Here is a 27,566-nt window from a genome sequence, read left to right on the forward strand (position 1 = left end):
GAGCTCCCGGCCGGACTTTGCCCGCTGCCCCCGCGGCCCCCAGCCGGGACGGGACGGGGCGCTCCGGGGCTCCCCCAGGCGCGAACGGCGCCCTCGGCCGCTGCCCCGTGAGGACGGGCCCGTCCCGCCGGCGCTGAGGCGCGCCCCGGGGCGCCGAGCGGAGGGTCCGGGGCGGCAGGCGGACCGCCCCCACCGAGCCGAGCCGTGACGCCCCGCCCGCACCCCCGGCGGGCACCATGGCGGCGGGCGGTGCGCTGTGCGGGTCCCGGGAAGGCTCCGCCGGGCTCTGGGTGAGTGAGCGAGCGAGGGCCGCGGCACCTCAGACCCCCCGCCCGGACCGAGCGCAGGGAACGGGAGGCGGCCAGCCCCTGCCCCGCCGCGGGGTGCGGGGGATCCCACCGCGGGGGGCCCGGGGGCCGCTCCCCGCCCGCCCGGTACCCGCGGACCCTCCGCCCGGGGCGGGTGCCAGCGCGGGGTTAGAGCGGGGAGGGCGGCGGGCTGTCAGCGGTGAAGCATGTTCCACCAGGGGCTGCTGGTGTCATGGACTTTGCCTCCCAGGGACACCTGGTCTTCACCCAGATAGAGAACTTCATCCCGGGACAGTAGATGTGGTGAGGGGAGCGTGCGCTGCTGGAAGGGTGTTGAAATTGGTCCCTTTATTGACTTCAGAAAGTGTCTGCTGAACGACCCGCTACAGAAATACCTTTAAAAGGGCTCCAGTGAGCTCATCAGTCCAGTCTCACGTGGATTTCCATCCTGAAGGTTGATAAACTCCCATAATAATTTGTGCGCTGTTACCTGCTTCCTCTTTTCATCAAGTGATTCCTTTCCACTAGCCTTGCTTTGTATCACAAAGGGCTCAAACCACCTCCACTAGCTGCTGAAATGAAATAACCCTCGCCTGTTCATCTACAGTTTGCTGTATTTTTATGCTAGTAGGTGAGATGCAACTCTTCATTCAAAAAAAAAACCCAAAACCTACAAATGGATTATAAATACAGCTGAAGGAATGGAGTTGTGATGCAGTTTATGCACTAGGATACTTCTTTCCTCCTCATCTCCATTTCAGCAGTCTTTCCTTAGTGACTATTCTGATAGTTCCCAAATGCTGATTATTTTCTTCATTCCCAAATTACGTATTCCACATTCAATAACTTAAAATTCGTCTCTTTTTTTTTTTTTTTCTCTAGTTCTGATACATGATGTCCTTTCTTTGGCATCTCTTACTTTTCCAACCATTCCCCCCCTCCTTTCTACTTCCATTCCCTCTAAAAATGCTACTGCCAAGTCCTCCCACCCACACCTGTGACACCTTGCTGTTCTCCAGCAGCCCCTCTGTCGCCAAGGGTTTTTTACATTTGAAACCCTAAATCAAGTCTCTCCAGTGTTACAGTAGATCTCAGTTGTAGCATTACCAACTTCCATTAGCTGGTGAAATTCTGCATACGTTAGCTTTACTGTTTCACTGCTGTGTTGATTCTGTGACAGGACTGGAACCAGACATGGTATACAAGCACCCCAAGATTTACCTGGTGTTTTGAGAGTACAGTCATTGCTTGGATCCCTTGTGTCTATCTTTGGATCTGTTTTCCTTTCTACTACTTGTATCTTCGACACAGAAAAAATGGCTATATCAGGATATCCCACATCTTCAAAGCCAAAATGGTAAGGGTGGAGGATGGGGTTTGATCCTAATGTTATCACAACTTTGATGCAGAATTTAATTTTTCTAAATCATTAATTCTTTTTTGACGATCCATGTCTGTCTTTGCTTTGACATTTACTCACTCGGGTAAAGTTAGGTCAGTATAAATCAAGTAAAGTTTTAGGAAGAACTGTCAGAAGATCTCCTCTACTGCCATTCAATTCCCCGCTACCTCCTGTAACACTCTGTCCCAAACCTGCTGCTCCACCTCTCCAGCCTTACAGCCAGGCTGCTTGGGGCATTCAGTTTGGTAGATGGTCCCATCATCATTTCAGTCCATTCTAATGTGTGTTTGCTGTCTCTCACCCAGGTCCTTGGATTCACCCTGGTAATATTGTGTTTTTCTAATGTCTTCTTTGCACTGTGGGAGATAAGCCATGGAATCCCACGGGCTCCAGTGTTCTTCATTAGCCCCACCATGGTGGGAATCACAATGGTAATTATTCCTTTTTTTTTGTCTGCATGTGGCCCAGCGTAGCCCTCCTGGGGCAGATACTGTGTTTCTCAATGTCTCTGAGCACAAGTTGTAGCCTAGATCCTGTTGGCCCCTGTGTAGTTTTGTTACTTGCCCTTTCTGGAGACACATTCTTGAGTGCAAAATTGCACAAAATGCTTTTTAGTTTTAGCCTTTTAGGAACACATACTGCAGCTCTGAACACCTTGAAATGTTTGGGCAAGAAACTAACTGATTTTTCTCTGTTGTATCCATTAAATTGATATTAATTTTGGCATTCTGTTACCAACTATTTATTTGGACAACTTTGTACTTCCTTGCAGATCCTTGCCATGTTCCTTATCCATGTGGAAAGAGTGATGGGCATCCGGTCTTCAGGCATCTTGTTGGTTTTCTGGCTGCTCTCATTCATGGCTGCAGTTGTGATGTTTAGTTCCAAAGTCCAACAGGCCCTGGAAAGAGTAAGTGAAATCATGTACCTGTAACACACAGGGGTATGAAGTCTCTAAACTACAGGGCTCATTGGTTGTGAGGTGGAGAACCAAATTCCTCCCAAGATATGTGCTGAGAAAAATAGTTGATGACACTTTGTCATCTCCGCTTTATCCTATCCCTTTCAATATAGACGGAGTGAATATCAAGGGATAGGACAAAGTGGAGATGACAAAGTGATATGTTCAGACAAACTGAATACAAACGCTGTCACTAAAAACTGACCTTATGCCAGATTTTGTATCATCATAAATATGTTGATACATTATACCTTTTTTTTATTTGGGTAATTGTGATAAATATTTAGTTGTGTACTGGCTGGGTTTACACATTTGAGGCACTGTCAGTGGCCATTTTCCTCAGGCAAACAGTTGTACCTTTCCATCACAAGGAATAAGCAAAAGTTTGTATTACCTGTATGTTTAAGTAATAGGGGAAAACCACGCCACCACTAAACAAAAGAGAGTTGGAACTTGCTTGTTCCTCTGAAGATACATTGCTATGTTGAATGATACTCAGGCACCAGGCTTCTTGTAGAAATAACACTTTACCGTTTCTTGCAACCAAAATACAGTTCCAAAAACACTCAGACTTTTTCCTTGGTTTTTCTCATTGACAAATTAGAGCACCCTTCATGGACTCTCACTTAAAACCATCATTATAAATAACAAATGTGTCCTTTATTTAGCATTTTCTGATATTCCACTTTCAGGAGTTACTTATTTAAGCAGCTCTACATAAATACAGTTAAAATAAATGCAACTCATGTTTCAAACTGAAACTCAAGAGCTTATGGCTGGTGGAATGTGAGAAGCCATCTTTCTCTGCTGATTTCAGATGAAGGTTTTTACCTCATTCTCAACAGTGTTCTGTTTCCTAGGGCTTCCTGGAAGACCATTTCCGCCAGGTTACAACTTACCTTTATGCTAGCCTGGTGCTAGGAGAACTTGTGCTATTCTGCTTAGTTGATCACCCTCCCTTCTTCTCTAAAGCTGTCAACAATGCTGTAAGTGTAACGTAGCTTTTCATAACACATTGTGTCATTGCTCAAACAGGAGTTTGAATTTATGGAGATACACAGGAGCACAAGTATCTGGGAGATAAAAGATGCATCATTCTTTATAAAGGCTGATGGTTTTAAAAGGTTAACAGGCAAAATTTGGAATAGCAGTACCCTGTCTCCCTAGGTATGTTTTGAAAAACTGAAAACCTTTTCTGTCCATACTCACCTTTTTTTCATTGAAAGCAGTAGATGGGGCTCATACTGCTTCCCTCTGCTCTCCTGTGCAGCGGTACTCTGAGGCATGAGTATGGCAGAGCCCTGTGCTTCAGAAAATGAATGTCTTTGGGTGTGAAGAATGATATTCTTTGATCCTCCACAATACGTGTACATTGTTAGGGTCAATGAATGGGGGGTGGTGGTGTAACTTTTTGATTTCTTTTCCTGGGGAAGCACAGAAGGGAATTATATTCATCTGACACATGCCCTTTTCTATATATAAATATCACCCATGTTTTTCCTCCCATCAGTGTCCAGAAGCCAGCAGCTCTTTTCTTTCCAAAATCACGTACTGGTGGTTCTCTGGGTAAGAAAACACACCAAAAAAAAAGACATGTTTTTGCTAGAATACCAGAAAAAACCAGCAGCATAAGCGAGGGTGAAGATGACAGCCAGTACATCTCAGCCTCCGAGTTGGCTTATGCAGTGAGGATTTAAATTCTTTCTCTGGGGTTTTGAGGTATTCTTACAAGATCAAATTACAAAAATTTAACTTACTTTTCTCAAAGTAGTTCAAAACACAAATTTGTGATTCTAGATAATTCTCTTTCCCCTTCCAACTACCCTTCCCGTGCCCTCCCAATCTTGAAGTAGACCTCAGCAATCTCAGAAGTTCACTGTGCACCAGCCACAGGCCTACCTGCCTGCCAGCCCCTCCTGTAACAAGTGATGGGCAAGGGGAAAATAGGGAGTGAGGACATTGGCCCAGCCTACTGCTTAGCACTGAGAATTAAAACGATTACATACCTTGGGCCTAATATCTGCCATGATAAGGCCTCCTCTGTGTTTCACTGAGCCACAGAGTAAGTTAAACTGAACTCTTGTCCTCAACTGCCCAAGACCCAGCTCTCAGTATGGACTAGAAATTAGGACTTACTTGCAAATCCTCATTATGTTGACAGAAGATAAGTGTGGGGACTTGAAGCAAAATTGCTGTTCCTGAACATTCATATTTATCCTGGGAAAGGATAGTCCCGAGTAGTGTTTTATATAAGCAAGTCCCTATGTGCTGCCTGTGGTGCACTGACTTAAAGCCCATCCATTTTGACAATCTTACAGGCACAACAAGTTCTTCTGTGCTTACCTCACAGCAGTCTGTGTGTTCCCCAGGCTGGTCTGGAAAGGCTGTCAGCAGTCCTTGTGCGGGGATGACTTGTGGACAGTGAGGAAAGAGGACTCCTCTGAAGAAATTGTTGCCTGGGCTGAAAGAGAGTGGAAGAAGTATCACAGCAGAACCCAGCAGTGAGTACTTGATCTTAGAGAGTGTGTTGTGGGCTCAGCTGAGCAGTTTCTCTCTTGCCTTTAGATAATATAAACAAATATGCTCACAGGTGCTGGTGTGCATTCTCAGAACAAGCTTTAATCCCCTCCATTCCCTGTGGAGTGCCAGGCAGACTGCTTCAGCACATATTCAGGCTCTGCTAGGTGCTCCCTACCTAGACAAGAGGAAGGTTGAAAGATTCAATCCCACTGAATTATTTGTACATTAAACATCAAGAAGAAAAGGATAGCATACATAAAATCATCCAAGTAACTCTGCTATAAAAACTCGGGGGTGTTTATTCTTCAGTGGATGAGCGCTCAATGGGTGACTTCCTTTGTGTAAAATCTGATTTTAAGTGTTGAAATCTGCTGGAGAACATCCTTTCATTCCTGGAAGCACAGAACTATAAGGTTTTTTGATGAGCATTTATACTGGACATGGCACCAGACCCAGTGTGAGATATTTAATCATTTTTTGAAAACACCAAATCCCCAGGCTTTTTCCAATTGCGGTTAGCTTTCTCATTCTTTTTTTCTTTAGAAAAATAGAGTCTGCTACATTTAAAAAGGGTCAGAAGAGTGGAACTGGCATAGCAGAAGCTGAAGAGACCGAGGTTCTACTGCAGACAGAGCACAGTCCAAGCGGGCCCTTACTGAAAACATTTTGGAGTATGTTTGGAACCTATTTCCTTCTCAGCACTGTCTGCTTAGTTATCTGTGATGTCTTCTTGTTTTCCATCCCAAAGTTACTGAGGTATGTGTGCATTTGTAATGTATTTCTGTCACATGTACAAGGTTGGTCTGTGCATGACCTCACACAGAGCTGCGTATGCCAGCACCCACAGAGGTCGACACACAAACACTTATCTTTTGAAATCTCCTATTGCTAATGAAAAGAGATGGATTATCATGTGTGCTAAGCCCACAGTCAACTCACTGGGGAAAAAAACACAACAAACCACTGTCAAAAGTTGTGCACGCTTTCTCCACTGCTGTATTCCAACAGTGGAAAGGACAGGCTGCATTAGGCTTTTTACTTTTTTGCTTTTACTAAGCCTTTTTACTTGACTAGAACAGGAGTGAGTTATTTGATGGTTCTATATATCACATCATTTATACAGGCTGTCAACAACTTGCCGTAGTCTTACGACTCTGTGTTGCCTGACTAATTATAAAGCCCAGCTGTGCATCCTAAACATCTTAAATAACTTCTTTAGTCAGTTAACATAATGCTTTGTAGACTGTGTTGGTACAACACAAACTTGCATTACAGTATATTTTCAAGGGCAAAAATCACTTCTTAGTCATTAAGATTAAGAGAAGTTCTGGAAATGTCAAAGACTTACTTAGATTATGACTCCCAATTTGCATATTTATGAAAAATTCATGAAATTCAGGAGCCATCCTTAACACTGAAAATGAGGTCTCCGCTGAGAAGATGCTGAGATCAGAGATTGCTTCAAAACCAAGAATGGTCAAACGTCAGAAATCAGGATATTATAAGACATAGGATACTTAGGAGTTTTTCCAATTCTTCTGCTATTTTACTGATAAACATCAGCCAGAGAGAATACAGAAAAAAAAACCTGGTATTTTTGTGTGTCAGATATTTCATCAGTTCTATGTGGATTCATCAACATTTTGCTCTTGTCTTGTAGCCTTTTCCTGGAGTTCATTGAAGATCAAGAAGCCCCTGCCTGGCACGGCTATTTCTATGCCTTGGCTATGTTCCTTTTGGCTTGTCTCCAGACTCTGTTTGAACAACGATATATGTACATGTGTCTTGTTCTGGGATTGAGACTGAAAACTGCAGTAACAGGGCTTGTGTACAGGAAGGTGAGCCTGGAGCATCCTACTCAGCCTCATTTCTTTTCTACCGCTACATTAGTAGTTTTGACATTTGTTTTTAACAATATCAGGGTAGATGTTATTAGAAACTGCTTTTAGGTTATAATTCTGTGCTGTATTCATCTCTGAACAGTGTGTGGGAGGTATTTTACTATTTGTTTTTCAGCTCTTGCCGCTGAAGGGAAGGCCAAGAAAAGGAAAGAGGAAAAAGCAACATAAACTTTCTTATGCTGTAGATTATGGTACATTCTTCATCTTAAAGTGAAGTTACATATTCCAGGCAACAGCGCATTTTCAGTACCTAGGATTTGACATTTTTCTCCATCTCTTTTTTTTTTTTTTTCCTTCTGTGTAAGAAAATTGTTAGATTTTTGGACCAAAGCTGTTTGATGACACCTTTCCTTTCTTCTCTACCCTTGTCTAGATCCTAGTCATGTCCAATGCATCAAGGAAAGCAGCAACAGTAGGTGAAATTGTTAATCTGGTATCTGTTGATGTCCAAAAGCTAATGGATCTGATTATCTACTTCAATGGGACCTGGCTTGCTCCTATTCGGATTATCATCTGCTTTGTCTTCCTGTGGCAGGTAAAATATGGTAACAGTCCCTATCAATCCCTTCCTATTGTAGGTATCAAAGGAAAAGAGTTTTCAAAATTCTGCTTAGAGCTTTGCTGGTCTGAATATCCTGAAATTGCCATATTTCTCTTAGCTCTGAAGCATTGTGGATTCACTTTTCTTTTTAGAAGATATTTTTATTGGTATAAAATCCGTACCTTATCCTTCACTTCATTTTCTCACCTGTATATTCAGCATTCAGTCGCTTGTAGGAAAAAGACTGTGAATATGGTTCTGCCTCAGAATTTCTTGTGTCACCTCTTTTTTTCAACCAAAATGTGGTGGCCCAGTGCAGGCTGAGAGTCCACTTTAAGCTCCTCAGTGTAGTTAGAGAACATAAGGAGAATGGTCAGAAATAGCAAGTTGACATACTTCATCCTGAAGCCTGATTACCACAAGCTCAGTGAAACAGTTTGAAGTTATATGATATTCAAAAAGAGTATTGGATACACTGAATTTCATAGGTATCAAGGAGTTTAGAAAGGAGAGAGAAAAACCTGAATTAGAAATAAAGGATGATAATCTAAAATATCTTTTTTTTCCCCTTAATTCAATATATGCTATGTTCTCAGCAGGACAAAGCCCTGTTTCTTAGTCCCTGTTTTTGGCAGCACACCAAATGGAACTACAGATACAGGTGATTCCCAGGAGCTTTCCAGAGGCCTTTGAGTCCAGAATGGACTATGCCTTGTGCCTGGCAGGATAGTATGACCTTATAGCGATAGTATAGACTTTTGAAAAATCATCATCACTTTTCTATCGATGTTGACAAGCTGAACATGATTGCATGTAGTTGGAGCATAATTAACATTTTGTTTGCTAGTGTTCAGCGACCATTTGCATAGAGAATACTTTTATCTCTCTGTATACAGCAGCACTCACCTCTCTTGCCAACGTAAGCCGTCTGTAGAGAGATGTAACTAAACCATGAGAAACAAGCTCTCTATTTTGATACTCAATTCATTATGAACCCTGGTAGCCAAGAGCTGTCCAAAGAGTACGTGGCACAGTATGGTGCTACCATTTCATCTCACGAGTTGATGTAGCTTCAGACAAGCTGAGCTGTTAAGTTTGTGGACAGTTTGGGTTTGTTTTTTAAAACAAAACCTGTATTTGTTTCGGTTCACTTACTTGTGCCAGCCACAAGATGTCCTCCTTAATGCATCCACGACCAGATGGACCGCAGCAGAAATGACTTGAATAGTCAGCGTGCCTCTGGATCACTTTCAGCGCTATTGTAGGTCCTTTTTAGGGAAGCAAATAAATTCAGCAGAGCATGATGACAGGAGTTCCCCGGCCTGGAGAGCTAACAATCCACAGTGCTTGGGGAGCACAATTCCCAGGAAAGGCAAAGGCAAGATTAGAGTAAAGCCTTAGCCATTAGGGATGTTAGGCATAAGTTCAAATAAGAGGGAAGGTGAGAGAGGGGGAATGGAAAACAGTCATTTCTAGTAATCTTCCTCTTCCCTTTTCTCTCCTGGCAGCTTCTTGGGCCATCTGCCTTGGCTTCAATTGCTGTATTCCTTTTTCTTTTGCCTCTGAATTTTGTGATCACCAAGAAGAGGAGTCAGTTTCAGGTACATTTTGCTTCATAAAAATGAAGTGGTTTGCTGACTTGAATTAGGCTAGGGTACTACTTTTAAATCTAAGTTAAAGGCTGCTGTGCTTTTCCAGAGAAGGATCACATGGAACCCAAAAGCTACCAATGATTACAGCAGGCATGATGGGAAGAAAAAACCAGAAAGTCTGTACTGAAAAGTGTACTAAAAAATGTAAAAAATGTACTGAAGTATATCACTAACATTTCACATCAAGTAACAGTTTAATATTTATTCATGCTGACCATGACTGTCTGAAGGAACATGTTCAGTCTTTTGACTTGTTTGCCCACCTTTTCTGTGTTTTTTATGTATTGCCAGTAAAAATAAAGCTCTGAAGATGAAAAGCAAATATTTCCCAGCCTGGAAGATTCATAAGCAAAACAGTATACACAGCTCAACTGCAGGGAAATTTAGTCAGAATTCATAGGCAGGAATAAGGCATTTTTCAGAATAATTGCACTGTTAAACATTCAATCTATTAAATGATAGAAGTCTAACATTTATTACAGGAGATCCAGATGAAACATAAAGATGAGCGGGCCAAACTCACCAATGCCATTCTCAGTGACATTAAAGTAATCAAACTGTATGGCTGGGAGAAAACCTTCATGGAGAAAGTGCTTGGTATCCGGAAGCAAGAACTTCAGGCGCTAAAAAAATCTCAGATTCTCTTCTCAGCATCTCTGGCGTCTTTCCATTCATCAACTTTCCTGGTGAGTGGTTCACCTTCCTACATAAAACATGCTATTACTTCTGTTTCTCTTTGTACTCCTGTCTGGACAGATTTTTCCTGTGTGACATCTAAAGATAAAGACCTTGCTGTGGTTGCAGCAACAAAACTTCCTTAAAGCAGAGCAAGCATAAAATGATCAGACTTGGTTTTGTCACCAACATGCAAGACCTTTGCCTCTGACATTTGCAGGATGGTTACCATGTATGTGGGCAATAGCCTGGGTTTAACTAAATGGGTTCCAGGGTCTTTAGGAAGGGGCCTGTCACCCTTAAACCATTCTCTTCCCTGTTTGACACAAATGGTTTGCTTTTCCTTTGCTCCCTTTCAGATTGCGTTTGTCATGTTTGCTGTCTACACCCTGGTGGATACCTCACACGTCCTGGATGCTCAGAAGGCCTTTGTATCTTTAACACTGATCAATATTCTCAACACTGCACACTCCTTCCTGCCATTCTCCATAAATGCTGCTGTCCAGGTTAATTGCAAGCTTTGTTCCTTTTTCTTTGGCCATAGGTAATTTTTCATATATCACCATGAAGAGGTGATTTCTTAGGGCTTCGAACATCAGGGCTTGCTATTTAATTGCTATTGTGAAATGGTGAAGTGCAAGGACTCGCAGCTAAAGGTACTTTGTAGTTTTGTTTTTCAGAAAGGCTCCGTACATTGGCAAAACAGTCACCAAGAACTATTCTTAAGTCTTTTGAGGCCAATCACGAGGACCGTTAGATCTCAGAGGTGCTTCCAGTTCTGTTTTTAACCATGGAAATCTGAATAGATGGAGCAAAATCTCCATGGGAGATCAGTGGAAACCCTGTTAGCCCAAGCCAGAGAGAAAAGCAAGTCCTTGTCCAGTAAGAAATTGGATTTCCCTCTTGCACCCTAAGAAGACTGCCACAAGTCCTCACGTACAGAAGCAATCATTGGAAAGATTGCATGATGAACTGGAGAAAAAGCACTAATTTCACTGTGTGAACAGAAGTGAAAACACAGGGAAGAATATGGGTTTTTTGCTAAGTAAAGTGGAAATAAAGGCAGTTAACATGAGGAAGAGCTGCATTTGTCAAGCACCTAGTCAACAGGCTAAGCGGGGCTTCAAGATGAGTGTTCACTTTGAGTTGTAGCTCCCTTTCTGTTCCAAATTATTCTTTTGTGTGCTTCTTCATTTCAGGCCAAAGTTTCTTTAAACCGCTTAGCAGCTTTTCTGAATCTGGAAGAACTGAATCCTGAGAGCTCAAGTAGAAACACTTCTGACTGTGGTGAGCTTCTGTGTTAGCATTGTTGTCTTGTAAGAGGAGTAGCTTCCATTGTTCAGTTTCCACTCTTTTCTCTCTTGACTATGGTAGGCATCCTAAATATTTGCCCCTCACTGTCACTTTCTCTCTTAGGCCTATTTATTTCTACAGATGAAATCTAATCTGGTAATTAACCCCTGCTTTCTATACTTAAGGTTCATTTTATATAATAGAAATACACAATGACACATAAAGTCAAATAAACAGGAATGTTTCTGTACCTACGTTTTAAATTACAAGTGTTCTATTTCTCCTTATATTTTAGTACAGGCAAGTATCACCATAAGAAATGGGACTTTTTGCTGGAGCAAAGAAACCTCTTGTCTTAGAAGGTACAGACTTACCCTTAGTCATCTCAGTTCTGTAGATCACGGTGGATGCTGAATGAAGTAATTCCTCAAGGCCCAGTGTAGAATATTTAGAGGCTTCTGAGTTTGCTTCATATTTAATGTTGAATTCTGAAATTATAAAGTCAGACAAAATGTCATCTTGCTTTTATGCCTGGGAGCATATCAACGGGAAGCCCAGCCTGGAAGATTCATAAGCAAAACAGTATACACAGCTCAACTGCAGGGAAATTTAGTCAGAATTCATAGGCAGGAATAAGGCATTTTTCAGAATAATTGCACTGTTAAACATTCAATCTATTAAATGATAGAAGTCTAACATTTATTACAGGAGATCCAGATGAAACATAAAGATGAGCGGGCCAAACTCACCAATGCCATTCTCAGTGACATTAAAGTAATCAAACTGTATGGCTGGGAGAAAACCTTCATGGAGAAAGTGCTTGGTATCCGGAAGCAAGAACTTCAGGCGCTAAAAAAATCTCAGATTCTCTTCTCAGCATCTCTGGCGTCTTTCCATTCATCAACTTTCCTGGTGAGTGGTTCACCTTCCTACATAAAACATGCTATTACTTCTGTTTCTCTTTGTACTCCTGTCTGGACAGATTTTTCCTGTGTGACATCTAAAGATAAAGACCTTGCTGTGGTTGCAGCAACAAAACTTCCTTAAAGCAGAGCAAGCATAAAATGATCAGACTTGGTTTTGTCACCAACATGCAAGACCTTTGCCTCTGACATTTGCAGGATGGTTACCATGTATGTGGGCAATAGCCTGGGTTTAACTAAATGGGTTCCAGGGTCTTTAGGAAGGGGCCTGTCACCCTTAAACCATTCTCTTCCCTGTTTGACACAAATGGTTTGCTTTTCCTTTGCTCCCTTTCAGATTGCGTTTGTCATGTTTGCTGTCTACACCCTGGTGGATACCTCACACGTCCTGGATGCTCAGAAGGCCTTTGTATCTTTAACACTGATCAATATTCTCAACACTGCACACTCCTTCCTGCCATTCTCCATAAATGCTGCTGTCCAGGTTAATTGCAAGCTTTGTTCCTTTTTCTTTGGCCATAGGTAATTTTTCATATATCACCATGAAGAGGTGATTTCTTAGGGCTTCGAACATCAGGGCTTGCTATTTAATTGCTATTGTGAAATGGTGAAGTGCAAGGACTCGCAGCTAAAGGTACTTTGTAGTTTTGTTTTTCAGAAAGGCTCCGTACATTGGCAAAACAGTCACCAAGAACTATTCTTAAGTCTTTTGAGGCCAATCACGAGGACCGTTAGATCTCAGAGGTGCTTCCAGTTCTGTTTTTAACCATGGAAATCTGAATAGATGGAGCAAAATCTCCATGGGAGATCAGTGGAAACCCTGTTAGCCCAAGCCAGAGAGAAAAGCAAGTCCTTGTCCAGTAAGAAATTGGATTTCCCTCTTGCACCCTAAGAAGACTGCCACAAGTCCTCACGTACAGAAGCAATCATTGGAAAGATTGCATGATGAACTGGAGAAAAAGCACTAATTTCACTGTGTGAACAGAAGTGAAAACACAGGGAAGAATATGGGTTTTTTGCTAAGTAAAGTGGAAATAAAGGCAGTTAACATGAGGAAAAGCTGCATTTGTCAATCTAATCACCTAGTCAACAGGCTAAGCGGTTCTTCAAGATGAGTGTTCACTTTGAGTTGTAGAGCTGCATTTGTCAAGCACCTAGTCAACAGGCTAAGCGGGTCTTCAAGATGAGTGTTCACTTTGAGTTGTAGCTCCCTTTCTGTTCCAAATTATTCTTTTGTGTGCTTCTTCATTTCAGGCCAAAGTTTCTTTAAACCGCTTAGCAGCTTTTCTGAATCTGGAAGAACTGAATCCTGAGAGCTCAAGTAGAAACACTTCTGACTGTGGTGAGCTTCTGTGTTAGCATTGTTGTCTTGTAAGAGGAGTAGCTTCCATTGTTCAGTTTCCACTCTTTTCTCTCTTGACTATGGTAGGCATCCTAAATATTTGCCCCTCACTGTCACTTTCTCTCTTAGGCCTATTTATTTCTACAGATGAAATCTAATCTGGTAATTAACCCCTGCTTTCTATACTTAAGGTTCATTTTATATAATAGAAATACACAATGACACATAAAGTCAAATAAACAAGAATGTTTCTGTACCTACGTTTGAATTTACAAGTGTTTTATTTCTCCTTATATTTTAGTACAGGCAAGTATCACCATAAGAAATGGGACTTTTTGCTGGAGCAAAGAAACCTCTTGTCTTAGAAGGTACAGACTTACCCTTAGTCATCTCAGTTCTGTAGATCAGGGTGGATGCTGAATGAAGTAATTCCTCAAGGCCCAGTGTAGAATATTTAGAGGCTTCTGAGTTTGCTTCATATTTAATGTTGAATTCTGAAATTATAAAGTCAGACAAAATGTCATCTTGCTTTTATGCCTGGGAGCATATCAACGGGAAGTTGCCTGTATCTGAATGTTGCCTTAATATATGAAGACAGCTTTCTTTACACAATTTTCTTGTCCAAATATGAAATTACAGTAATTTAAGTCAAAAAAGTAGAGTTGATGGTTTGCAGATCTTATATAAGACATCACTACTTGCCTATTTCAAAAAGGCATTGCAACTTTAGAGAAGAAACAGTGTTGAAAAGTTCTGATGTTCAAGAATGTTTCATATCTAATGCTTTGGGATAGCCCTGTCTCCAAGAGTGGAGACCCGAGTCTTGGATCTGGGTTTCCAGACTTTCTGGAAACAGGTGTCTTTGAAGGGATGACTCCTGTTCTGCTGCAAAAGGTCAGCATGACAGGAAGAGTAATCCTGTGTAACTGAGGCCTCAAATATGAAATTGGGGGGGGTAGTTGGTATATTTTTATTGCTACAAAACAGTAGCAAGAATTTTGGTCATTTTCTTTCAGAAAGTGTATCTAAAAGGTGATAAGAGATTACCTTTTCTCTCTAGAATAGATCTTACTGTGCCCCAAGGCTCCTTGCTTGCTGTAGTTGGCCAGGTGGGTGCTGGAAAGTCCTCACTGCTGTCAGCATTACTTGGCGAGCTGGAGAAGACCGACGGCTGTGTGACCATGAAGGTACATTTTCCCCCGAGTGTTTGCTTCTAATTAGGCTGTCTTCAGGAACAGTAAGGTATTAACTAAGGCATCGCATACTTGATGAAGACCCATTTACTGCTGAATTTTAACAAAGGCTGTATGTAGCAGCCTGCATTTAATTATCTGAAGGTGCTTAAGACCTCTCAGATGAGCCTGACCCTTGGGAATGAGAACCAGAACAGGACTTCAAAGATCCAGTTAGATTTCCCACTCTGACAGTGAGCTGAAGTGCCATTCTGGTAAATCACAGCATGTACTTGCACCTTTGTTTCCTCCTCTATAAAATAATAAGACTGCAGACTCATACTTTGCAAAGCCCTCTGAGACCTGTTAATGGTGATGATCATTCCAGATTTCTGTAAAGCTAATTGGGAGAGTTTTTCTTCAAAGACGGGTTCCCACAGTGTCAAGTTGAGCTTAGGAAAAAGACTGTTAATGTTCTTCTACTTCCATTTTTATAGGGCATCGCAGCTTATGTCCCCCAGCAAGCCTGGATACAAAATGCTTCAGTGGAGGATAATATTCTCTTTGGGAAAGAGATGGATGAAACATGGTTCAATAGAGTGATAGATGCTTGTGCACTGCAACCTGATTTGGAGTGCTTCCCTGCAGGGCGGAAGAGTGAAATAGGAGAGAAGGTACTGGCTTAGGTTTACATTTTGGCCAGCTTTTCCATGAGTAGCTACAACTTTGGGTATCCTGCTTAAAAACACCGACAAAAGGACTAAACTTGCAGGGGGCAGGTGCACAGTAATTTCTGAAAAGTCAGGCCATGATTTCCTGAAGCCCACCTCCTGACAGTTAACCTAACCAGAGATACGCGAGTTGCTCAAGACAAAAATCAACAAATCCAGGTCATTCTTGGGTCCTCTTTTGCAGGAGAGTGGAGTTGCCCAAAAGCATCTGCCTCCAACTCAGGAGCCCTGTTTGGAGGGAGGGAGAGGAGAGAGATAAGCAATGATTTAAAAATAAGGAAGTCATAAAACTTCAGTGTGAAATGGAGCCAACAGTTGTCAAATATGCTGCAGCTTTGCAATAAACAGTGTCAATACTTTTTTACAGGGAATAAATATATCTGGAGGGCAGAAGCAAAGAGTGAACCTTGCTCGTGCCGTGTACCAGAAGGCTTCGATTTACCTACTAGATGACCCCCTCTCGGCTGTTGATGCCCATGTTGGACAGCACATTTTTGAACATGTTCTGGGACCCAATGGCTTACTGAAGGATAAGGTGTGTTGTAATTTCTGAACTGTAAAAGATTACAAAATGTATCTAATTACCAGAGCCTCTGAAATGTTTCCAGTAAGTCGGGTTACTCCCTTTATCCAAGACTCCTGAATTCTTTTTTCCTAGTGGCAGCAGGTGTGCTGCTGTTAACAACACTGGGAGTGGAACGGGTCACCTCTGCAGTCCACACAGCACATGGAAGTCCTCCAGTGAATCTCACTTAGGAGGAAGACTGAAAAGTTAGGTTCTCCTGAAAGACTGTCTTTATCCTCATGCAAACCACATGCCTAGTTCCAGCCTTACTTCTACGGCAAGTTTATAGTTGATCAGTCCCTACTCCTGAGTTCTGCACTTCCAGAACAGGCACAAAGCTGTGCTGCAAAGATAAACTTCATCAGAAGTGATAGTGATAAATAACAAACATATCTCCAAGTTAGTAAAAATCATAGGTCACGCTGAGTGCATGTCTGTCTTCAGAAGGCAGCTGACTGCAGCAGTTCAAATGAGCAGGGAAACACCTGAACAATTTTAACTGTTTCCTCTTCATTCAAGCAGACTCGTGTGCTGGTGACTCACACAATCAACATTTTACCTCAAGTGGACAACATTGTTTTTCTGGTGGATGGAACTATCTCAGAAGTAGGTTCCTACCAAGAACTTCTACAGAGAAATGGGGCCTTTGCAGAATTTCTTCATTCACACATTACTGCAGAAGAGAAGGCAGGCACTGATTTTCCAGGTAACCTGAATGAGTTAAAATCATTTTTCCTAGGTAGATCAGTCAATTGTTTCCTTAATATTATGCTTAACATTAAAGAACTGGGGGCGAGGGAGTCAGCACTGGATCACAGTTGGGAAGAGAAAAAAGAGAATAAAACTGGAAAAGCCAGTCTTATATTTGTTTATTATGGACATTTAAAGCCAAGATCAATCACAGTAAGCTGTTGCTTTGTGTAAGGAAAAATGTCTGTTAAATTAGCTGACTCATTACCTCAAAATTGGTTCTTGAATAAACAGTTTCATCTTAGTAGACAACAGTCATGCAGTAAATAGAATTACCCACTATATATGCTGTTCTTCAAGCCTCACCTTGATATTTCTGCCCTTAGAAACAATTCTTTGTAATGAATTTTTCTTCCCTATTACCAGTCTCTCAGAAGTTATACCGGACAAAATGGCATTCTAAAACATTTAGAAAAGAAATGCATTTATTTCACAGCTATAGGAGACGCCAGATGCACCATCACCTCTAGAAATGGTCCATCACAGGAGAAGCTCTCTAGGTAAGCTTAATGCTGTCTTGGGCACTGAAGAACTTGCTCCAAAAGCCCATACTTACTGGCTATTATACAGGTTTGGGATTGATCTGTAAATTAATAATACTAGCAAACAAGAAAAACTGAAGAATAGGTAAGAAACTGCTTTTGAATGTGGAGGATGACCAACACTTTCTCCAAATTTCACAGGGAGACAGAATTTATTCCAGAGCTCACGTACAAAGCATGTTGATACATTTGCTTGCTGTTCACTTCCCAGTGGGGCTGTAAGGTCTGACTTTACACCAGCCCCAGCCAGTGAATGCCTGAAGCCTCTGTCAATAGCTCGACAGAACCCAGTCCCTGTGATAAATATGCACAATGATTTGGGTCACTCTGGAAGACCCCAAAAACTGCAGCCCTAAAATAGACATGAACGTAGGGGTGGATGGATAAGGAGGAGATCCAACTTTAAAATACTTATTATCTTGGCTAAAAATTGAAAGGATTTTTGTTTTCTTTCTGAAGTGACAGTTCAGTCAAATCTTCTGCTATGGAAAGGGAGACCGTTCCTGTAAGCCAAGATTGTCCCACTGCTCCAGCCACCAAAGGAAGATTAACCAAGGGAGAGAAAACCCAGCACGGCAGGGTAAGCACAGCACCTTCCTATAAAGGCAAAGACACACACCGTGGGTTCATTGCTGACCCACTCAGGGCAGGCAGGTCAGCTCACTGCCGAGGTTAAACCAGTGCAATTCAACTGCATTATTTTACACAGCACCTTCTGTGCAAACTGTATCTCCCGGGATGCCCTGATCTAAGCACTGGTTCCAAAATAGGAATAATGCAGGTATATTACAGAAAGCACATTCTCACTCACACCAAGAACAAATGAAAACCACTAACCAGCATAAGGAAAACCTTACATGCATTTCAGCAATAACACGAACCTATTGCAGTAGCATTCATCAGTTGATAATAATAGCTCATTAACACCTTGGATTTATTTAGGTATGGCTTCATCATTCATCCATGAGGAAAACAAAAAAGGATTAAGATAGTTTCTATGACCCATAACACATAACCAAGTGGTTATGGGGTTGGAAGGTACCTCTGGAGATCATCCAGTCCAACTCCCCCACCAGAGCGGGTCTACCTAGAGCAGGTTGCACAGGAACTTGTCCAGGCGAGTTTTGAATGTTTCCAAAGAAGGAGACTCCACCACCTTTCTGGGCAGCTTGTTCCAGTGCTCTACCACTCTCACAGTAAAGTTCCTCCTCACGTTTAGGTGGAACTTCTTATACTCAAGTTTGTGCCCAAGTTTGTGTTCCTCTTGTCCTGTCACTGGGCACCACTGAAAAAAGACCAGCCCTCTCCTCCTGGCACCCTCCCTTTAAGTATTTGTAAGCATTGATTAGATCCCCCCTAAGTCTTCTCTTCTCAAGACTAAAAAGACCTAAGTGCCTCAGCTTCTCCTCGTAGGAGAGATGCTCCAGGCCCTTAATCATCTTTGTGGCACCCTTTTCGGTACCCTCTCCAGCAGTTCCCTGTCCTTCTTGAACTGGGGGGCCCAGAACTGGACACAGGATTCCAGATGGGGTCTCACCAGGGCAGAGTAGAAGGGCAGGATAACCTCCCTTGACCTGCTGGCCACGCTCTTCGTGACGCACCCCAGGATGCACCCCATTTTTGCCTTCTTGGCCACAAGGGCACATTGCTGGCTCACGGTCATCCTGTTGTCCACCAGGACTCCCAGGTCTTTCTCCTCAGAGCTGCTCTCCAGCAGGTCAGCCCCCAGCCTGGTGCTTGGGGTTATTTCTTCCCAGGTGCAGCACCCTACACTTGTCCTTGTTAAATTTCATTAGGTTTCTCTCTGCCCAGCTATCCAGCCTGTCCAGGTCTCTCTGGATGGTGGCACAGCCTTCTGGGGTGTCAGACACCCCTAGTTTTGTGTCATCAGCAAACTTGGAGAGGGTACATTCCATCCCTTCGTCCAGGAAGTACATACACTGTAATAAATCAGTCCTTGTTGCAAAGCTGCTTTTCCTTGCTAACAAGCTTGATCCTCCCAACCTCTCTTCCTGTTTTTCCCTAATTGTGTCACTCTAGGTTAATACTTTGATTTATGCAGCCTACCTGAAGGCGATGGGCTTACCACTGTGTGTGTACATCATTCTGTTGTTCATGTGTCAGCAAGCTGTGTCCTTCTCTCGTGGTTACTGGCTCAGCCTGTGGACAGATGACCCTGTTCACAATGGGACACAACAGCACACGGAGCTGAGAGTTGCAGTCTTTGGTGCACTAGGAGTCATTCAAGGTTCGTTTAACTTGCTCACCTAATTCTTCTCTGTATTCCTATCTCCCTTTCCCATATCCAGGATGTTTTCTCAGAATATAAACAAGTGCATACCCATGGGCTCTTAGCCTCCTGGGCTTTTGGCACCAGCCCTAAAGGTTTGGCACAAGACCTAAAACTACAGGCTCTGACGCACAGAGAGGATTTCTAAGGGATCTGAACAATATTTCCAGTGTTGCTCTCTGAAATTCCACTTCATGGTGTGCTAGAAGTGTTCTTCTGTGCCTTTTAGAAGACCATGATGAATAGTGTCTTCCTCTGTATTTCCTGCTGGTGCTAAATGACCTGAGCCTCTAAAAAACATTCAGCAATGGAAGAACTACAACATCCTTATTTTTGTATCCTGCCCCTTGTATCCAACGTCTTCTGCATATCCTTCTTCCTTTTATCCCTTTCCATTCCTCCAATATCAATTAATTATATCAAAGTGCAAGCTGTGACTCTTCTCTATGCTGAGTTAAACCTTGGTTTTGGTCTTTTGAGTGTAAAGAGAGAGAGAAAAAGAGGAACACATGGAATTCTACAATTTTTTAATCCTTCTCTTTAAAAACGGCCACAATTCTTCGGGTCAGTCTTTAAATTTAAAAAAAAAAAAAAGTTAACTTGCTTTTGGACAGAAATCAAATCTAGAAAAATCACAGCCCAAGTGACAAAAGATTGAGAAAGCTTTGAACAAGTTGGAGGGCATGGGAACCCTTCTGTGCTAACAGTGAATCTGTAGGCAGGAAACCTAAGACTTTGAGTAATTCAAAGTAATTCCAGTCAAGCTCATTTTGTGTAGAATAAAGAATTTGCTTTGTGTATTTACGTTGCTGAATTCGTGGCCACCATCAAGCTTGCCTAGAAGGTCTTCCACCCCTCTGTAACTGCCCTGCATAAAGGGTAATTTACCCTGCAGCTCTGAGGCTTTGCGTAATTGCTACCACTTCAGAGAGAAAGTCAGCTCCTTTCACTAGTATAGCATCCACAGCACTAAGTGAAAAACATGATCTCACAAAGGAGAACTCCAAGGTGAGGTTATTCAGACCTAGTAATAATTACTTTTTCTTTTTATATTCCAGCCCTTGGCAGATTTGTCTCCACAGCAGCAGTCCTTCTAGGTGGCGTGTTAGCATCACACAAGCTGTTTGTGCAGTTGCTGAGGAACGTTGCCAGATCCCCAATGGTCTTCTTTGAGCAAACACCCATTGGAAACTTGCTGAACCGCTTCTCCAGAGAAATGGATGCTATTGATTCTGTCATCCCTGACAAGCTAAAGTCCTTACTGGGATTCTTGTTCAACTTGCTGGAGATCTACCTTGTGATAATAGTGGCTACACCAAGGGCAGCAATGGCCATAGTGCCCTTGACTGTTCTTTATGCTGCAATCCAGGTAGGAGCTCAGATAGATACACAGGCAGGAGAGGCTGAAGCAACAGGGCTGTGCCCCTGCAGAAAGCCTCCTTCCATTTCTCAGGAACAGAGACATGCAGAAACTAGTTTCATCATCTCAAATTGCATCTGAGCAAGAGTAATGTCAGCAGCTCTTCCCACATCACCTCCCCCTTGCACAGCATCCCAGAGACTTCACAAAGAGGCTTGTGCTTTTCTGATTTCCAGATCAAATCTGGAGCTATCTTCCTTGTCTCTATTAGTGTAAATGCAATCACATTAAGACCAAAGGCATTTTTCCTTTCCTCCAGAATTCTTAGACTGCTTTTTAATACATCCATGTGTGCCTCTCCTTGGTGGGCTCTGAAACCTCAAGTGTTTTGCCAGCTAGGACTTAACACGAGGGCAGGGCAAGTAAGGGTGCAACTAACACCTCTGTTCTCCATCAAGCAAAGGGCCAGTCTGCAGGAGAAAGTAAGTGTGAGTTCAGAGGCTTTGTGAGTTGAGAGTACCCTGGTTGCTTTGAATTAACTAACCACAAGATTATTCTTAATGAAGATAGGACAGCACAGGCAGAATGCTACCTCACCTTCTAAGGGCATCTCCTACCTGTACATGAGGTTTTATAACACTAGGACAGTACATACCATTACGCTTGTTGAGGCCTTTCTGTGGAGCACTCCTCCAGATGCATAAACCTTCTAATCACTTCCCCTTCCATTTCCCTTTGTACCAGCACTTCTATGTCATCACCTCCTGCCAGCTGAGACGCAGAGAGGCTGCCAGCAGGTCACCCATCTACTCCCACATCTCAGAAACTTTCCAGGGGAGCACTGTGATCCGTGCTTACAAGGACCAGGAGAGGTTTATTTTGAAGAACAATTTTCTGGTGGATGAGAACCAGCGAATATGCTTCCCTGGAGCAGTTGCTGACAGGTACAAATCTGCAGTACAAAAAAAAAACCCATAAATTTATTTTCACAGCCTTGGTGAGTGGAGATAACTACTCTTGGGGCTTGGGTGGAGGTAGATAGAAGATGAGGCAGTGGTGCAGTGTTTGGGGGTGGGGTAGCCTCTTTCATTATCACTCACACTGTGCTCCTCTCTGGCAACGTGCCCCTCACACAACCAACGTGGCCCCATCTCCATTGGGTGGCAGGGCATGCACATATGCTGACACACTGCTAGAGGTATCATGGTGTCCAAAATGCAGAAAGCTGTAGCACATTCCTGGTGAGGCCCATCCTCACATGACAGAGTGCATGAGGCCTGTGGTACACACAGAACCCATCAGACAATAGAGCCATCATGAAACAACTGAGGAGCACCAGAAGGAGTGAGAGATGTTACAACTCACCCAAGACACTGTGTGCTGGCTGCTCTCATCCAACAGGCCTTGGAGAAAATCCTAGCACAGACCACGAGCCAACCAGTTTGGACAGACTGAAGCATCTGGCTGAGGCTCCAGTGAGACATGGCCAGGATGTGACGAGCTCTGTTGAGTATTCTGTATCCAGGCAGCTCCACAAGTATTTTGCAAAGTAATCACAGAGTCTGTTGGGAGAAAGGAAGAGGGCACGCAGCAACAGCCCTGTCCTCTCCTCCTCTTGCAGGTGGCTTGCTACAAACCTGGAGTTTCTAGGCAATGGCATCGTGTTGTTTGCAGCACTATTTGCAGCAATGGGCAGAACACATCTTAGTCCAGGAACTGCTGGCTTCTCCGTTTCATATGCTCTTCAGGTAACTCAGTGTTGAAGTAATACCATGCTGGCCTTTCATCAAAAGCAACTTGCATTTTGATTTCTGCTACCATTTTAATTTCTAAGGAATCATGGCCTATTTCTGTGGCTTTCTAGATGCCTTCTCCTACCAAACCCTGCTGTCAGTGCTGAAACCCAGAGCATCCGGAGCACATGGCCCCTTAGGGAATGAACCTCAAACACATGCACCAGCCATCTTTTCCCTCCTGCCTCTGAACTCATATTTAATCACAGCATGCTCTGAGCAGCTGAAGCAAGGTCTTCAGCATCTACTTGCAGACTAGTTACACAATAGCCTGAGAAACAGCTACACTATTTTCTAGCATCCAATTCAGTAGTATTTCATTCTCTGTAAACTCGCCGAGAAACTATGGGGGGAGTTGGCTAGGGTCTTTAAACACAGCTTTACCAACACTTTCACAAGGATCTATGGTTAGTTATTAGCCTTTTAAGGGATGATTTCTGAAGTAATTAGCTGATGAGGAGGTCTTTATAAAGAAACACTAAGACAAAGTACCAGGTACCTCACAAGCACAGGTCAAGACTTATTTTATCTGCCCTAATACTTCTGTTTCTTTCTGCCAGATAACTGGTGTTCTGAACTGGATGGTGCGTTCCTGGACGGAGATAGAGAACAACATTGTTTCTGTGGAGAGAGTGAGAGAATACTTGAAGACTCCTAAGGAGGTATCTAACCAACTAGTGACCTTACTAGCAGAAGGGAACATCTCTGCAAACTAAACAAGTAATTTTTCTGTTCCACCTGGACAAACCCCCTAGTTTTCCCTTTCTAAAAGGCCAGTTATATTTCCTGTAAAGAACTGCAGCATTTGTTTTTTATCCAACTGACTAGACTTGTTTTATAACCTCTGATCATCATTATTTCCTTAAGACAGTTAAGCATTAGATTGCCATTAAAATAGCTTTACTTGGTAACACTCGTGGAATGAGCTGTATTTTCTGCCCATATTTGGAGTACGTCTTTATTGCACGAGTTCAGATGCAACTCTGATAACTGATGGCTGCTAGATAGCCTTTTAGCCACTACAAGTCTCCAGTGTGATTATTTTTGTTCTGTAATCATTGAAATTATTTCTCCATATGCTGCCCTGAGGCCCTACTAAAGGAGAATTTTCACAGTTCTGTTTACAGGGGCATATAAATCTTTTTTAATTGAACCACTCATAATGTCAGAACTCTGACACGGAACAAATGTTTATCCCTGTTTTCAGGCATCTTTGCATAAAGTAAAAACTCAACATTTGCAATATGAAGGTTAAAGGCCCTTTCGTCTTTTGGAAACGGTAAATAGATGGGGGAAATTTGGCACAGATGTCTTCATAAGCGTCCCGTTTCAGTATGGCCACTTGATTTGGTAATTTAAAATCAGCTTTATATGTAACTGTTTGTTTTTGTGTGTTTAGGCACCCTGGACTCTGAATGGCAAACTTGAAGATCAAGTTTGGCCCACTGCAGGAAGAATTGAGTTTAGAAACTATAGTTTGCGATACAGGCCCGGTTTGGAGTTAGCACTGACACGTGTCAGTCTCACCATCAACGGGCGAGAGAAGGTAAGAAAAGCCATTTGTTTCAGAAGAGCCACGAGGTGTGAACTGTGCTTTGCAGTGATTGGATCTGGGACACACAGTCCCTGCCCCACACCAGGGTACTGTCACTTGCAAGCGTGAAAGCTGCACTAAGGTCAGAGCCCTTCTGTCACCCTGCACACCTCTTCTAGTGCAAGGAAGTGTTTCCAGAATTGCTGCATACACTAGACATTCTTCTGAGTGAAATTCCATTTCACAGAAGGTTAGCAATTACAGCAAAGGAATTCCACTTTTTAAATCGAGTGCCACATCAAGGCCCTGTCCTCCTGCCAAGCCTTGTAGTTATTCTTCCCATCAAAGGCTTTCAAGATTCCTTTTCATACAAAACAATTACAAATTATACCCCTTTAAGAACGTATTGCTAGACTATGAATCTTGAACAGCCCTGAAGATACGATCCATGCAAAGCTGTCTCTCTTCAAAAGGCCAAGAGCAATTATGTAACAGGTCTGTACGACTGTTGAAAACAATCAACATCAAAACCAAAAGCTTCCCATTGCACTTTACAGATCGGCATAACTGGGAGAACAGGAGCTGGGAAATCGACTCTTGCTGTGGGATTGCTGCGATTAGTGGAAGCTGCAGAAGGAGCGATCCTAATTGATGGAATAGATATTGCTCAACTAGGCCTCCATGACCTCAGAACCAAGATAACTGTCATTCCCCAGGTACGAAATTAATTTCCAAAATGCTCCAGCAGTGTTGTAAGCCTTAACACCTAGGAAGGGCGTCTAAAGATTCTGTGAGAGGAGAGACATTCAGAAATTTCAAAGCAATAATAAAATAAGCTCTGCCATGGTGGTCTCCCATTCAATATGACATGAGCCACAGATTTGAACCCAGCAGGGAAAACTGGAGCGCTTATTTATATAATTCATTTCAGGAGTTGTTTGTACTGTCTCTGTGCTCAGGACCCAGTTTTGTTTTCTGGCTCTTTAAGAATGAATCTCGACCCATTAAACCAATGCACTGATGCAGACATCTGGACAGCTTTGGAACTGACTCAGCTCAAGAACTTTGTTGCAGATTTGCCAGATCAGTTGGAATATAAGTGCGCTGACCAAGGGGAAAATCTAAGGTACCTTATCTGCAGAAAGCCAGTGGCAGGGCAGTGCCAGCCTGGGGGCCAGGAGAACATACAAACAGTGGGACATGCAGTAAAATTAATTTAAATAAAATAAAAAAAGGTATCCAGAATCCAGACAGCAAATTACTGCATTATTGTCTTGTTTAGCAGCATGAAATCAAATCATAAGACACCAAGGGGAAGACCTTTGAGACTTAATCATTGTGGTGGCTTATATTTCCGTAGGGTTTTACACACTGGAATCCTATTCCAAGTGCAGGTCTCCCGTGTGCTGTAGCAATGCACTCCCATCATTGCCTTAGGTTGTTTCCTGCTGTTACCTGCAGTGCCACCAGCCACAATCACCCTTCCAGGGACAGGGACAATCACCTTTTCGTTACTATTTTCAAATTAATCACATATTAGCATTCACCCCAGGGAAAAGTGACTACTGCTCTCTGTTGACCCACCCCTCTTCTTACTTGCAGCACTGGTCAGAAACAGCTGGTTTGTCTGGCCAGGGCACTTCTTCGGAAAGCCCAAATCCTCATTCTAGATGAGGCCACAGCAGCAGTGGATTTAGAAACCGATCTTCAGATTCAGTCCACCCTGAGGACTCACTTCAAAGACAGCACGGTGTTAACAATAGCTCACCGGATAAACACCCTCATGGACTGCGACAGGTAATCCCTCCAGCTGCTTTCCCGAGGAGGAAGGCAGGGACAGGCAACCTGTGAGCACTACACAGACCAGCGTTAGTGAGCAGCACTTGCATTTCTGTCATGTTCCTGTTTAACCCTCAAAACTTTGCTTTAGAGATTGTAGGAGTTATCTTACATCAGGTAGGCACCAACAGGTTAAACGAAGACCATTTATTGTCACATGATGCTGTCATACCCCTTTTTCCTCACTGACAGTAAAACCATGGCTACCACTCTTTGCTTCATCTTAAAATCATGAAGCTAAAACATGTTTCACAAAGCTTATTCCAGTCTCAGTTGCCAAAAACTCTCCTCCCACAAACTCAGTACTTGAATAGTCACTCATCAGAAACCTGTTTCTACCCCACAGCTGTTTCCCAGCTGAAAAGCTGCTGAAAAGCTTGAATAACAAGCAAGTACTGACATCTGTTTTAGAAATAATTAGAAATAAATAACTAAGTTTATTACAGCCGCTGGTGTATCCCCAAGCTTATACTTCTGTTTTAATTTTCACAGGATTTTAGTCTTGGACAATGGTCGGATCGCAGAATTTGATACTCTGGAAAACTTAATAGCTCAGAAGGGACTGTTCTACAGACTGATGGAAGAATCAGGCCTCGCGTGACTCTCAGAGTACACCGTAATGCCACTACTATCAGGAATAATTGTTCTTGTAATTGAGTTATCTTGGTTTCACTCTAAAATGCTTGACGCTCAACCAAATCTTGTTTGAGCTATAACCGCAGTGAGTAGATCAAAAGGGATACCCTGTTATTTCCATAGGAAACTCAGCAATTCCATTTTCATTATGTTTCCAGATACCAAAACCTCACTCTTCTGTTGAAAATGAGCCAGTCAGAACTTAAACACCTTGTTGCTTTTATGGTATAAAAGCAAACAAGGCAAAAGAAAAATACAACAGCCTTTCTGATTTATACTATAAACGGAGCCCGAATATACTGCCACACTTAAAGATTACAGAGATTGTTTTTAAAGGCCAACGAGATTTTATGGACAGCAAACAAGAATTTCACTGGTAGTAAGAAAACTTAACTGTTTACAGCGTGTCCTGAAGTTCCAGGCAGAACAAATTTCACCTTTTGCCAACGTCGTAAGGCCCGCTCACCTGAGCCCTGCTCTTACGCGCGTGTGGGGGGGGCTCCAAGGCAGCAGCTGGATCTTGTCTCCCAAAGTGCACAAAACTGGGGGCGCAGGAAAAGGAAGTGGGGTGCCACTAAGCACGAGAGCTGCCCCCAGGTCTCAGGAATCCCAGCAAGAAAATGTGACAAATCACACTGTGAGATACTGCTGTTTACTGTGACTTTTGTTAAAGGACCTAATTTTTGAGAAAGCTGAAATAAAAATAGAATCAAGTATTGAAATGTCTCTCTTCAGTGAGAAAAAGTAAATGTAGTATAAAAAGGAACACTGGGGAGGGGATGAGAGAGTTCAAAATGGCAGGAATCAACCCACACCAGTGAAACCCAGCAGTTCCT

At 42.8% G+C, this 27,566-nt stretch overlaps 3 protein-coding genes and 1 long non-coding RNA gene across 4 annotated transcripts in view; 2 read left to right on the forward strand and 2 right to left on the reverse strand.

Moving 5' to 3' along the window:
• Positions 1-100: 100 nt before the first annotated feature.
• LOC106884771 (multidrug resistance-associated protein 6-like) lies at positions 101-27,443 on the forward strand. The gene is made up of 31 exons (XM_014936334.1): positions 101-290; positions 1,489-1,665; positions 2,016-2,141; positions 2,483-2,620; positions 3,532-3,657; positions 4,182-4,237; positions 5,041-5,172; positions 5,735-5,947; positions 6,852-7,029; positions 7,466-7,627; positions 9,142-9,234; positions 9,768-9,971; positions 10,320-10,466; positions 11,160-11,247; positions 11,549-11,615; positions 14,579-14,705; positions 15,188-15,364; positions 15,789-15,956; positions 16,509-16,692; positions 17,173-17,236; positions 17,738-17,858; positions 19,319-19,526; positions 20,627-20,937; positions 21,673-21,872; positions 22,550-22,676; positions 23,282-23,383; positions 24,121-24,267; positions 24,813-24,971; positions 25,215-25,381; positions 25,858-26,052; positions 26,587-27,443. The coding sequence occupies exons 1-31, from the start codon at positions 237-239 to the stop codon at positions 26,693-26,695; spliced, it is 4,527 nt and encodes a 1,508-aa protein (XP_014791820.1). The 5' UTR covers positions 101-236; the 3' UTR covers positions 26,696-27,443.
• Positions 3,960-5,389, reverse strand: LOC106884772. The gene is made up of 3 exons (XR_001411285.1): positions 5,260-5,389; positions 5,015-5,132; positions 3,960-4,095 (listed from the first exon to the last, which is right to left on the reverse strand). It is a non-coding gene; the product is annotated as an uncharacterized LOC106884772 (long non-coding RNA).
• On the forward strand, positions 11,962-13,251 carry LOC106884770 (multidrug resistance-associated protein 6-like). Its single transcript, XM_014936333.1, has 3 exons — positions 11,962-12,165; positions 12,514-12,660; positions 12,822-13,251. Exons 1-3 carry the CDS (start codon positions 11,971-11,973, stop codon positions 12,909-12,911), a joined length of 432 nt encoding a protein of 143 aa, XP_014791819.1. The 5' UTR covers positions 11,962-11,970; the 3' UTR covers positions 12,912-13,251.
• LOC106884767 (multidrug resistance-associated protein 1) overlaps positions 15,631-27,566 on the reverse strand; it is a 56,184-nt gene continuing 44,248 nt past the window's right edge. The window contains exon 32 of the mRNA XM_014936329.1: positions 15,631-15,649. The gene's annotated coding sequence lies outside the window, so the exon portion shown is untranslated. The remainder of the gene's footprint in view (positions 15,650-27,566) is intronic.

Source organism: Calidris pugnax, unplaced genomic scaffold, assembly GCF_001431845.1.
Source record: "Calidris pugnax isolate Ruff unplaced genomic scaffold, ASM143184v1 scaffold17, whole genome shotgun sequence".
Lineage (NCBI taxonomy): Eukaryota > Metazoa > Chordata > Aves > Charadriiformes > Scolopacidae > Calidris > Calidris pugnax.